The 14,346-nt window shown below is 39.9% G+C and overlaps 1 protein-coding gene across 6 annotated transcripts in view; it reads left to right on the top strand.

Annotated features, from left to right (window-relative positions):
• Positions 1 to 14,346, top strand: part of adamtsl3 (ADAMTS-like 3) — a 139,656-nt gene that overhangs the window by 91,275 nt on the left and 34,035 nt on the right. For all 6 annotated transcript variants that reach the window (XR_004846184.2, XR_004846185.2, XM_055012681.1 and 3 more), the window contains 8 exons: positions 2,622 to 2,832; positions 3,365 to 3,512; positions 4,592 to 4,676; positions 7,711 to 8,006; positions 8,092 to 8,221; positions 10,567 to 10,777; positions 10,855 to 11,034; positions 11,610 to 11,763. Coding sequence is in view for 4 of the 6 variants with exons in the window: in XM_055012681.1 (XP_054868656.1) it covers positions 2,622 to 2,832; positions 3,365 to 3,512; positions 4,592 to 4,676; positions 7,711 to 8,006; positions 8,092 to 8,221; positions 10,567 to 10,777; positions 10,855 to 11,034; positions 11,610 to 11,763 (1,415 nt within the window). In the remaining 2 variants the exon portion in view is untranslated. The remainder of the gene's footprint in view (positions 1 to 2,621; positions 2,833 to 3,364; positions 3,513 to 4,591; positions 4,677 to 7,710; positions 8,007 to 8,091; positions 8,222 to 10,566; positions 10,778 to 10,854; positions 11,035 to 11,609; positions 11,764 to 14,346) is intronic.

Raw genomic sequence — 14,346 nt, 5'->3', positions numbered from 1 at the left:
AAAGTATGGTATTGCACTCGAAATTGTTTTTTTTTTTTTTTTTTTTTTTTTTTTTTGGAGCTTACCAAATGAGGAAGTGGCTTTCTTTCAATAAAACTGTCACTGGTATCACAGCAGCTTGTTATTGTTATTATGTTCAATTAAGTTGCATTAATTCATTGGGGCTATTGTTTTCTAATTAATGATGTCACCCTGAAGCCTCATTTGTTTGGAATGCTGTTGCACTTATGATTCAATGTTCTGTTTTTGAGGTTGTAGAACCCAGATGATCTTTAGTGAAGCACGTTATCAAACATTAATTAATATTGCAGCCTGGATATAGCTGTGAACAACCTTGTTACACACAAGAGTAGAGAATGGAAGACAACCTCTGCAATCAAAAGGTTTTAATCCCTAAAGAAAGGAAGGGCAGTAGGGGAAGCTAAATAACAACTTAAAACAGAGTCTACAATCGCAGTCATCTACAAATTACTATACTGTGCTGTAAAAGTACCCAGTCAGAGGAAAATGGACTTGGCCTTTTGGCCTCAGTTGGACTTTACCCATTTTCCATTGGATTTAGGTCACTTTTGGCCCATTTTGTGCATCAAAGGGTTAACTGAGTGGATTTGGAAAATCAGCTGTTATTCCTTCATGAATTGGAAAATACTGTCAAAAACCAGAAACAAAATCTATTTTGCCTTGTTTTTAGCCATAAATCAAACTGAAAATTTAATCTATTTAAGCTCTGTTGACGTGGGAATTTCTGGCTTAGGGTTTGAGAATAGTGGAACATGTTGATTACAGCACACCTACACTACAGTGAGTCAAAAAACAGTCTTGGAACTGTACTTTTCTTTAGAATAACAGGTTTTAAAAGATATCTCACTGGTGAAAGGCACAATTCCACCACTGTCTGCCATTTTGGATTATACAGTTTTCCAGGGTAGCAAAATAATAAAGGCAGAAATCACATAAATGCAGAGGAGGCATAGAAGAGGAATTGCTCCCTGCTGACTTGGGGTCACTTTTGCTAAAAAGGTAGTTGAAGACGCCATGCATGATAGAGCTGAAACAATTCAAGTGGCAGTAGCAGTGGCAAGTAATAGTTTTAATAAATCAAAAATTGTTATTTTAATATGAGGTATATACAATTAACTGATAATGCAATTCCTGACTTTTTAAAACATTTAATAACCAATCATATTTTTTAAAATGAATTTCCACAAAAAATGTTGGAACTCTAGTCCACGATAAAAAAATCCTAAACTGTGCACAGCTTCATCATCTACACCAACCACCTTCCTATGACCTCTTTGCAGTAGAAACTGTTACACTTTTTTAATGGATTCAAGTAACATTGGGTTGGACTGGACTGGATTGTATTGGACTAGACTGGATTAGATCGGACTGGATTGGAGTGGACTGGACTGGACTGGACTGGACTGGACTGGATTAACATTAATCAAAGATGCATAATGAACCTGGCTGCTGGCAACCTAGCTTCAGTCAAGTACAAAGAATTATTCGAAATATATACAAACAAAATGGTTGCAGTTTCTGATAAAACTGCAAAAGGAAAGAGCAAAATGCTCCAGCATTGAAAGTCTGGTTGCCATTTCAGTGTTGTTTGCCTTATGTTTAGACAGATGCATCAGTTTTCTTTTTACCAAGCAGGAGAAACCACAGTAGAATATGGTCTGTCAAGGCTGATGTGCCGTTATTGTTATCAATTACTATTATCTGATTTCATCACAATATCACAGATTCCTACTGTAAGAAAAAGCCTTTATTGTTGTAAATTTCCCAAGTGAATGTTATTACCTTCTTTTTTTTTTTTTTACATGGGTGTTTGTTATGTTTGATAGCTTATTCTAAAGGTTGCAAATGTGTAAAGTGGATTAGACATTAGCTGTGGACAAGTGTCAGAGAAACTCATCATTTTCTGTGATGAAAGTAGTTCTTCACAGACATGGCCCTGATACATTTTAAGCCAGGGTTGCAACACTGTGACCGTTCCATCCCCACCTGCCCACACATGTTCTGCACAGGTCAACCGTCTCTATATGAATGGACAGAGACAAGTGCCAGTCCTTTTTTATACCTCGTCTTCCTTCTGCTTTGCAAATTGATACCATTTAAAGTCAGGCTTAATTAGCTGCTCCTATTTGCAAATCATATAATGAACTTCTGGATTATATAAGAAGCTTTTTTTTCAGATGTCTGAGTGGAACAGTGGATGTTTGTTCATGGTGGATGTTTGAGAATGATATCTCTGTATGTGTTAGTTCCACTGGGTCTAGATAATCTGTATAACATCTGTTTTCAGATTTGATTGAGTTTTAGCTTGGAGTAGGAGTGTGATTTTGAAATGACTTACAGCACTTGGGTTCTAAGTACCTTAATTGCCTCCTTGAGATGTTTGTCACAATCAGTGCTGCTGTTAGTGTGCAGCCAAATCACAGACCATGTTTGCTTCATGTCCCGCTGCCTCCGTCCTCTCCACCTTTTCTTCGGTTTTAAAACCGAAATCTAAATGTAAATCTAACTTTTTATTTGTGCTTGCGTGTGTGTGTGTGTGTGTATGTGTGTGTGTGTGTGTGTGCGTGCGTGTGTGCGTGTGTGTGTGTGTGTCTATGCAGCTGGGAGCAAGGCCCCTGGACCCAGTGCTCAGTGTCCTGTGGTGAAGGTGGTGGCTGGCAGGATCGCAGTGTGCTGTGTGTGGAAGAAGACACCCTCGGACTGTTTTCCCAGGTGGAGGAGTGGAAGTGCACCCACTCTCCTCGACCCGTCACTCGGCAAGTCTGCAACTCCTTCGTCTGCCCCCAGTGGGTGGCGATGGAGTGGTCTCAGGTCAGTGTCTACGTACAGCAGCCATCTACACTTAAGGAATCTCATCTGAACGTCACTAATTTTTGAGCAATTTTAATTGGCTTTTACTTTTTTTCTGTCCTCTGTTAAAAAAGAGTTAATAGATTATTGGTCACGTTGACATACAATTCGACACCTGAATTCCAATCCAACCTGACTGAACCAGAGAGGATATGCAGGAAAAATAGTAGTAGAAAATCTCCAAATCTATTTGTGTAAAGGTTGTTGCATCACAGCCGAGATGACAGCAATTGCTGCTAAATTTTCTTTAACTAGTAGAAGGTCTGAATACTTTTGTCAATATCATTGTGGTATTTCAGTTTTTTCTTTTTAGTATATTTGAAAAATGTCAAAATTTCTCATTTTGCTTCGTCATTCGAGGGCGTTGAGTGTGGATTAAGGGGAAAAGTAAACTGAACAATTCTGGCATAAGACATACTAAATGTGAAAAAAGTGAAGGGGTCTGTGTACATTTGGAATGCACTGCAATATGTGTGTTGTCATCCCATCACAGTGCACAGTGACATGTGGTCATGGCCTGCGTTACCGAGTGGTTCTGTGCATTGATCATCGTGGGCAGCACATTGGAGGCTGTGACACATCACTCAAACCTCACATTAAGGAAGACTGCCTGGTTCCTATCGCCTGCCAAAAACCCAGAGGTAGGACAGTAATAACTGACAGTAAGACACACACGCACGCACACACACACACACACACACACACACACACACACACACACACACAAAGTGACACGTATCGTATTTACACATAAACAAAACATTGCATTTTCATATTTAAATACAAAACAGAAAGTGTGAAAGAAAAGTGTAAAACACCTCAAAGAGGGCACTCTCTAATGCAGCACATCCTAACTTATTTGAAGAGGAGAAAAACAAGATAAGACTGTACACGCTAGCAAATATCCATATATGCAAATACACAAAGTAATTGAATGAAGCTAAAGCAATTAAGCATTAGTTTACAATGGTCATCTATCTACCAAGGATATATACCAGAGATGTTTAACAGAAATTAGTTTATAGGTATTTCTAGTGGAATAATTGTGAAATGGATGACTGTCAGAGTATAGTTTATCAAAAAATGGCGGAACTCAAAGAATATGCATACATACACTGCCTGGCTAAAAAAAAAAGTAGCATACTCTAATATTTTGTTGGACTGCCTTTAGCTTTGAGTACGGCATTCATTCGCTGTGGCATCGTTTTGATAAGCTTCTGCAATGTCACAGCATTTATTTCTGTCCAGAGATGCAGTAATTTTCTACCAAGATCTTTATTGATGAGAGAGTCGGACCTTGAAGTGCATATTATTACATTTAAGAAAATGGTGTTGGATTGGACTTGGTATAGGCAGAAATTAAATATTAAATGACTTGGAGTGGATTGGGGTCTGAAAAACCACATAATGCCATCAGCATGCTTGCGATTAAAATGCACCCCTTCCTAACATGTTTGAAGCTTCTGCTCCATTTTCTGGACAACAGGATGGTAAGTCCTGCACCATCTAAATAAATAGAATATTGATATAGATAATGTAGATGTATTCGCAGAAAAGAAACACTATTTGGACGGCACCCCTTACAGTAATCATTTTTCAGATAACTGGGGTGAGTTTTCCAGGTAAAGAAAGTTGATAGAAAATGCTTTAACTGTTTATGTCCAAAAGGAGGTCAGATGGCATGACTAACTGTGTAACTAATTTTGTATCTGTCTGTCAGAATCTCTGCCAGTGGAGGCAAAGGTGCCCTGGTTAAAACAAGCCCATGAACTGGAGTATCACTACACTGCTACAGAGAACCCCACGTGAGTACTGTAGGGGAAATGTTTCTGCTCAAATGGGGTTTGAATGCTTATGCAGAATTATTATGTAATCCAACTGATATTTGACCAGCAAAGTTTAGATCAGATTAATAGAATAATGCAGCATATGAAACACCTCTTGCTTCACTGTCAAGAAGAGCTTCAGGTATTGTTGAGGAAATTATTTAGGCTGAAAGTTATTTATAAAAGCTTGGTAGCTGGAATCTATACAAGTTATGGACTAAAATGTGAACAACAAAACAGTGGAGGCACTGAACTTATATTTATATACATTTATTAAACCAACAACACAATAACAACTGCTAACTATGACACAAGTACATACATTAAAACAGTCAGCAACACAATGAGGTGAATACGAGTAAAGAAAAAAGTAGGGAAGAGAACTCAATATTTCAACATAGGGTTTCAATATTACTGTGAAATATGGTGCTCCAAGAGGAAGGGATGAATAGCCAACACCTTTCATGGTAGGCTAATTAGCAGTTTGGAAGAATTTGCTTTTAGGAATAAAGGAGAATTTAAAAAGTTGCACGAAGTTTCAGTGGCCAAAAGTTACTTGCATGCGAGTTGTGATGCTGCAGCAGTGCTTCTGCTGATGGAGGGTCCGGTCGGCCTGTTGTTGTGTGTCGGAACAGCGGTTGACGGAGTGGAGCCTCCGAATTGGTAAGGAGGACTCAAAGTGGTGCTTTCAGGTATGGTCTTTTAAAAGGGACTTTTTGGGTCTGGTGCAAACTCCATCAGGGAGGCCTGATGTCCAGATGTCTCACTCAGAATTACACTGTCAGATTATTTTAGTAGTTTTCTGATTTCTTAACAGCCCAATATTGTGACTCATCATTTATATGCTCCCGGTGGACAGATGATCAAAACAAAACTAAACACACGCACATGGCATTAGCCATGCTAAACTTGTAATTTGAATTTGAAATAAACAAGTATGATAAAAGATATGAGGAGAGTGGGAGGTGATCATAATGAGGTTATCGAAATCAAAATAGGGGAATAAATGTCTTCCGTTGTGTTAAGTTGAGTCTGTGGCCCGTGTGGCATTGTCAGTGAAGTGAAATCCTTTCGATGCTGTCATCAGATTGTGACCCCTACTTCCCACAGAGTCAGAAGTCAGTCAGTGTTCCTGGCAGCCAGTTGGTCCTTTGTAGTCCTGATAGTGACTGCAGGTCTGAACTCATCACCTGTCTAAACTAGGCCCAATATGCGTCTTGGATGTCTGGAGGTGTGTGTTATGAATCCTCTGAAGGTCTGCTTTCTCATGGCCACCTCCTGATAACACAAACTTCACACTATCCTGACAGATCTGGAAGATATCTTTTAATGTTGAACATCTGCGGGTACCTTAGCGCCTCTGATCACAGGGGACCCTGTCCCCAGTCTGTGATTGAAAATGGATGAAACTTGCTCTTTCTCTGACTTAAAGTTGATTTTGGCTTGTTGATCCTACAGAACATACAACACGAACACACACCCACCTTAAAGTAGACACTGGATTACATACATCTGCTTTTTAAGTCACATTACCTGAGATCTCTTTTGTGAAAAAAAAAATCCTCAAAAGTTTTTTAAAAGCACACATTTAAGGGAATATGCTTTTAAAATCTTTTCATTAATAGTTTTCATTTGTAAGCTGACTTTGTAAAATGCACAATAAAGACAAAAACAAATTAGTGGAGTGTAGTGGATAGTGCAGAGGAATCGGTTTTGGAAACAGATTCTCTATGTTCAGGTGGATATTTCTGGGATCACTTCAGTATTTAGAAATGGACCAAAAACTCAAAACTCAGGACAATATTGCTAAGAAATAATGCGTATGGAATTGTGTAGTAAGCAACAAAGGTGCAAACAAAGCCAAATATGTTTTATTAAATAGTAAAGATAAAGAATTTAAAATATTTCAGAATAACCACACTGGCTTTTCACACTCCATTCTCAAAACCAGCTGTGCAAGACCATTATTTGGCATTTAGAGATAAAGATTGGGACAAAAAATTCATTACACTGATGTTAAATCCAGAGCAATATACACTTTAACTCTGTCTCAGTATTTTTCACCCTCATCTGACGGCATTCGGTTTAGATATGTGTTCTGAAAGTGATATGAAAATGTTACTAGGTCTGGCCCAGAATGATTCCCACTGTAGGAATTATGTAAAAGTGACCAGGACAAGAGACCAACATGTGAAATTGCATCAGATTATGGGGTGCATTCCTGAAAAAAAAAACACTTATTTCCAGTATATACTGACCTTTTGATGTTGAATGTACCCTTTTCAGTTTGATAACCCTCCAAACGCACTCACACACCGAGCTTAATGAGGACTGTGTGAATCTGTCCAACTTTGTTTCCTCTTCTACTGCTGCTGATGATTAGCATGTGATTATCGCCTGCTGGCTGCTCAGGGCCTGGTCAGGTCTGATAGCCTCCCTGGGATCCATCATCTTTCAGAGCTCACACACACCTCAACCACTTGGCAGAGACACACATGCTTGTCAAAGCCATTGCAAACATGCACTTTAAACGCTTTCTGCACACACATTTCAGACATTTTGCACACATACCAACAGCAGGCACCAAAAAGTGTGCGTTACATGCAGCAAATCAAATCTTAGGTAAACAACATTAATTTAATGAGCATGTTAGGGTCTAAATGAAGCTGTGGTAGTTCAACTACATGTTGCAAAACATATAACAATATACATATATAAGACAGAATACACTCTTCAAGCGTACTTCCTTCATTCCTTCCTGAAATTGTGGTCATATTCAAAAGAGACCGTGCTGAGCAGTGTCATCATTGACATTGTGAAATGTCAGAGATATGCCGTGTTGTGCTTTCTCTTTGTTGTTATCATTGTCTCGATGTTTTTTTGTTGCACTGTAACAAATACATGAGCAAACCGTACAGGCAGAGTGGTACAAGTTGTGGAGTTTATTGTTCTGCAGCCAGATGCTCATCATACAATGATTTATCAGAGACTGTTGCTGTGCCACTTTGTTTAGATTTGTGCCTGGGCCCTGGTCACCCTGCAGCACTACCTGTGGACCTGGCAAGCAAACTCGGGAGGTGAAATGTCGGGTTCTGCTTTCTTTCACCAAGACAGAGGTGGACCTCCCAGAGGGAGAGTGTGTCGAAGACAGGCCCCAGGTGGAAAGGCCTTGCTACCAAGGGTCATGCACCGGAGTTACAGACATCTCATCAGGCCTCCAAACCCGTGGCGCTTCGTTCATCCAGACTGAGGAAGTGTATAGCTGGGACTACAGGGGCTTCACTGCCTGCTCAGCCACATGTGCTGCTGGTGAGGTTTCTTAATTGGATGTTCGGTGCTGAATTGCTCATGCCTTTGATGTTCAACTGTTGTCTTTTCTTTGTCCTCTGTCCAGGGAAGCAGACAGCAGTTGTGAGGTGTGTTATCAGGAAGCAAGGTGAGGAAGTGGAGGATACTTTGTGTGATTTATCCAGCAGGCCATCAGTAATGATCCGCATCTGTAATCCTGAGCCGTGCCCTGCAAGGTAAATGACCACCAAGTCCCTAGAGCAACATAGAAAGATGACAGAGCCTGGACAAGCACATTACAGTCAGGAACAGCTCTGGCTAGAAGCTGCAACAGCTCTCTGTACTGTTTCTCAGGGCAGGTGCAAACCTTTACAGACACAACCTTGTCATCATCTTTTTCAGTCTTTCCTTTTCCTTTGCTGCGAGGGATCAAACAAGTTTCACCATGACATTTACTACAAAAGTCAATAAAGCTGTCCCATTTCCAAAGACGAAACAGAGACAAAACATACAGTATGTTGAATAAGAGGCCATTTTATTTACTTTGACATAAGATCTATAAAGCATCAGAACAGCTTAATAACAACTTAAAACATTACATAAAAGTGAAATACATACAATCTTTTATTGTTGTCCTTGTCACTATTTTTAGCTCTATAAAGTGCTGTTTATTATGACACATACAGAGAATGCTGGCATTAACTTTGTGATCAGTTGTTTAGACCTCCTATTGAACTGCTGTAGCTCTCTGGTTGCACTTGCAGATTGAAGCTCTATTTTCCAGTGCACCCACTATAAACAATGCCTGCATTATGAAGGTACAGTCAGCAAACATTATATTTGGCTTTAGGTCCATGAGCATAGGCTTGAATTTTAACCTATTTACAGATATGTTGATATTGAATCTAGTGACATCACTGTAAAGTCTCCAGGACACTGTTTAAATGAGTTCCTTTGTGTAATTCTTTTTTTTTTTTTATTTTAAAGTTTGGTTTTATGTGTTGACTATATACATCTTAACTATTAGTGCATGCCTGCATGTGTGTTTGTCTGTGGGTGTGCCTCTGTAAGCCACTACATTTCTATATACCAGGTAGGCATTTGCTCACCTAGTAGTCTTTACAAACTGAAGGCATGTCTGATTCACACAGTGATTTATCACTCTCCTCCTCAAATGAACATTTACATGAAGCAGCCACTGAGTGCAGGGCCTTACACACACACACACACACACGCACACACACACACACACACACACACACACACACACACACACACACACACACACACACACACAGGCATGCATGCATGCATACGAATACACTCTCTTATGCACAATATGGAGGGTGTAGTCTGCTGCATGACAGTTTGGAAAACTAACAGTGAGAACAGGGAAATGTATAAATGTCTTTATTCCCTCTTCTTCCCTCTACCATTCACCCTCTCTCCCTCCACTTATGTAGAGGATATGTAGCAGATCCACACTGAGAAATCAGTCTGACCATATGCAGCCCAGACCACCTCAGTTCATCCTCAGTGCAGCTTGGTGAATCCTCACGTGTACTTAGGACTGTCAATTCGTAATCAACTCACCCAAGACAATTAGTAATGTCAGGTGGGAACAAGGTCATACAGTGATCGCAAGCCTGAACAATTGGTTTATATTGAGCAAACTATTATGACAAAGAACTGCACTCACAGGCAGAAGTAAGGCCCTTCCTGCAGCACCAAAGCAAGTGAAAACAGAACGCCGTACAAACAAAAAACGACTCGACTGAAGACAGGAAAGTAATGCATCTGTCAGTCAGACCTACTTTTTCCACATTATTGGGCAGGTCACAAATTCTCTGGCAATATGGGTGGGAAGGATATTCTGTCTGAAGGTAAAATGAATGGAATAGTCCATTTTCTTGCAAGAGGCTTGTAAACAATTGGTGCCTCCAGAGTCCCAAGAATCTCTTGATGCAAGATCCTGCAGAGCCAGTAGGGTTCATAAAATTATACTCCTGGGTTTCCAGATAGCTCAACTGGTTGACTGACCCGTGAGCAGGGGCTATAGTCCCCAACACAATGACCTGAGTTCAATTCCAGCTCACGGTCCTTTGCTGCAGGTCTTCTCCCTACTTTCTTGTCTGCCTCTCTACTAAAAACTATCAAATAAAGTCAAAAAAAACTTTAATTAAAAAAAAAGACAACTATACTCCCAAAACATAGTTATGAAACGGTAAACATTCCAGACCATTACATGAGAAGCTGTGAACGCTGAATTTTTAGAAAAATGTCACCTTAATTCCTCTATCCTCTGTTCACCTCCTTTTATCTTTTCCAAACACTGTGGGAAGAGACAAGACAAAACAAAGAGATTAAACAGAGCTTTAGAGAAATGTTGGGATACATGTGATGAAATATCATATCTTTATTAGAAATACCTGAATATTGTAATTTATTTGATAATGATATAATATGGTCAGAATGTGTCACAAAGGTTTCATTTAGTACATTTCCACAATCTCCTAGAAAAAGTATTCATCCTAATATGTATCCTAATTTTGTGTCTGAGCTGCTCCATCTCTCTCTGCAGATGGGAGCTAACAGCGTGGACTGGCTGCTCTGCATCCTGTGGCGTCGGCATACAGACCAGGAGTGTTTTTTGCATGCGTCTGTTGTCCATTGACCAGCAGGATATTCTGACTGTTTCAGAAGGAGAGTGCAGGGATTTCAAACCTGCCATCCTGCAACCCTGTAACCAAGTGGACTGTCCTCCGGCCTGGGAGACCGAACCTTGGCAGCAGGTACTTGCCAATATATGGAAAATGATTACATCCTTCCCTTCCTAGCTCAGACTTTTTCTTTTGTTTCCTCCCTCCAGTGCTCCCAGTCCTGTGGTGGTGGTGTCCAGGTGCGGAAGGTCTATTGCAAGCAGCTCCTCTCCACAGGGGCCTATAGGAGGCTGGAAGACAGGATCTGCTCGGGAGTCAAACCTGACACTAACAGAGACTGCAACAATATTGACTGTCTCCCTTACATTGCAGGAGGAGAATGGGGCAAGGTGAGCATTAGTGAGTAGAGAAATGAAAGAGCTGATAGACAAAGAGTGGAGGTTGCATGAAGACCATTGTTTTCAATATTGCATTATTTTCACAAAGTCATATATCATTTGAACTAAGACCTGATCAAGTTTTAAGTCAGCTTCTACAACCAGTTTCTTCCATGACTTTTTGATTGTCATAAATATAAATAAGCATATCTGTTGATGTATATTATATACTACACAATCGACTATATATTTTATCTATATAGGCTGAATTTCAGCCTGGCATCTTTTTTTTTATTTACATAAATGTTGGACAATTTTGTGGTGTACAATATATATCCAGTGCCATTGTTACATGAAATTCCTGTCATAAACTTAACGAAATTTTTACATAAACTCTATAAAACAGGAACTAAATTGCTTCACTCACTTTAACCATACTGAGCATGTGCAAAAACATTGGCACTGAATGATAAAACCAACAAACACAACCCAATGCAGGATTTTGCAGAATCATCTAATATTATAGCTCTGATGTTTATGTTTTTCAAAAACACCTTGATTCTATCTTGTTTTATTTTGCTCTGTAGTGTTCTGTGTCCTGTGGTTTGGGGATCCAGCGTAGAGAGCCACTCTGTCGCCAGTTGAGGGGCATGGGCCAACAGGTGACACTGGCCAGGGAGCTATGCGTAGGTTTAACCTCCCCACCTCTCGTACGAACCTGCCGCATGCTGACCTGTCCCAGTAAGAAGACATAAACACTCACACATACATTTTAATGTGTTTTTTTGTGTGAGTGGCCACCATGGGTACATGCAGCCATCCAACGTGATTAAACACTGAAGCTCTCTGTGTTCCATTTTTTCTACACTTCTACACTATTACTAAATATTAATATGAACACATTTGGAAAAACCCATTTTTTGGCATTGGCAATTGAGTGTAAAAATTTCCTACATGAAAAAGTTTTGCTGTTGCTAGAAATGCATAATACCAGTCTATACAGCACGACAAGATTTTAATCTGTGGCATATTCTCCCTTATAGACGGGGTGCTTGGTTTACAATGTTTTTGACCAACAGCGTTTCATAGTTACGTCAGAATTGGTCACAGGTGTGTCCTCAGTGTAGACGAGTACATCGTCATGCTGCACTATAAGATAGCTTTGTTTACATTCCCTGGTTGTACGCCACCTTGGATTGTGCTACATTCGCTAACTTTTTATCCTTCATTATGGCTCCCAAGCCTAAGTCAGACTCTTCTGATGGCAGTGAAGAAAAGGAAAGCCATCTCCATGGAAGTCCAATTAGATAGAATAAAATGCTCAAGTGGTATAAACAGTGCAACATATTCTGTTATCTTCTTGTAAAATGACTCATACATGCATGAAGGTCATTGGTATTCATGACTTTCTTCGAAGAACTGATCCATGTCGTGATGCACATAATAGCTTTGCTTACATTTTCACCATAACGCAATGCACATAATGGCTTTGTTTACATTTTTGCCGGAGTTCCAACTTGTGCCGTAAATTGACTTTCACTGATCTGTAGGAACACAGCTCTGACATAAGTCGAGGACCCCCTGTATATAGCCACCCAAGATATGAAATGGTTCTTGAAGAATATCCCATGCATTTGAGGGTTATTAATTTGTCAGATCCCTGTGTCAGTTGAACGAGGCTGGTGTTGACAAAATTGAAATTATACTTTTGGGATATCTAAATACCCTGCTACACATATGTACATACAACACCACAATACTGCAGAGGCTACTTGCACACTTCATTGGAATTGTTAGACAGGCAGTAAAGTTTAAGAGAAGAGAGAATGCTAAGATGACCATAAATTACAATAAAACCATATTTTCTTCTAATCTCTTACCAAGGTAATTACTGACCAATTTTGAGCCAGTACCTATTTAGACCCAGGCTTTGGAGAGGCATCCTCACTTGACACTGCCGATGGTCCATTCAACCGTCAGCTATACACTCTTTGTCCTGTGGAGGGTTATGAGGCACTGGAGGCTACTGTAGATGACACTGGGGGAGAGGCAGCGAACACCCTGCACAGGTCACCAGGCCATTACAGGCCTAACACAAAGAGACAAGCATCCATGCACACTCACACTCGTGCCTATGGTAAATTTACCTTCAACACTTAACCTACCATTCATGTCTTTGGCCTGTGGGAGGGAAATGGAGCAACCGGAGAAAAAATTAACGGCCCAGAACCCAGGACCTTCTTACTGTTAGGCTGCAGTGCTAACCACTGCACCACCTGCCACCCCACTGATGAGATTTGGATGACACTAAAGTGTATCAGTGTATCAAACAGTTCATTTTTGATTTCACATGAGTGAATTCACAGGAGTACTAAAGCATATAATTCTTTATTTGTGGTCCTAGGTTAAACAGGAATAGGCAAATGTGTTGCCAGCTGTAGCTTTGACATGTCAAACTACAAATTTATTAACATTCTCATGAACACAATGTTGGTATGGGTATACAGCCAGACAATAATTACCCATTTGACTGTAAGAAATGCAAACACTCCCCAGTTCTGTGCAGGGTCTCACTTTGTATCAACAGATTTTGCCTTCCTTTTGAAAGTTGATATTTGAAGAAAAACCTTTGAAGCCAGCCAACTCAAATAATTTGAGTTGTCTATCACTAAACATCTTTAAGGATGAAGAAAAAAATACTACAGGTCAAATACTTCCTTGGAAAATGATTGAAATTGTTCCTAAAGAGAGAGCTGGGGGGGTCAGTGGAAGATAGCCATGTTGTTTGAACTTGGAATGTGGTATGTCTTACAGTATTAATATTTTCCTGCCAAAAATGTTGCAGTTTTGCAGTTCAGAGTGTGGGGTGCTGGGATATGTAGTGTTTGTCTACATTCAGTCAGAAATAGGTACAGCTAGACAGCCTTAAAAAAATGTTGTAATTTTTCAGCGGTGTGCATCATAGGGTTAAATGGATTGTGCAATACAGCAGTTAAGGTGAATGTGACAGTTTCATAAAGAAGTGATAAAGCTGCCAGTGTGGAAAGGCTATCACATCTTAATGTACTTATATTAACCCAATGTACATTTTAGTACCACTTAGGTTTGGTCACCTGAGATGGTACCAATATCTGGTCTGGCCCATGGACTATATATGAAAATCATGCATTAAGTTCAACAGCTGTTTAATGAGTGATCATTCATTCAACATTCATTTGGGAATTGGGTTCAGTTTCACTGTACACGTACACCTCTGAATGGCTGAAAAGAACAAAAGAACAAAATTAAGGTTTTGGAGTAACTGAGTCCAAGTCCACACTGTAA

The sequence above is a fragment of the Amphiprion ocellaris genome, chromosome 1 (genome assembly GCF_022539595.1).
Source record: "Amphiprion ocellaris isolate individual 3 ecotype Okinawa chromosome 1, ASM2253959v1, whole genome shotgun sequence".
Taxonomy (NCBI): domain Eukaryota; kingdom Metazoa; phylum Chordata; class Actinopteri; family Pomacentridae; genus Amphiprion; species Amphiprion ocellaris.
Note: the sequence above shows the minus strand (reverse complement) of the source record. Positions and strands in the feature narration are given on the sequence as shown.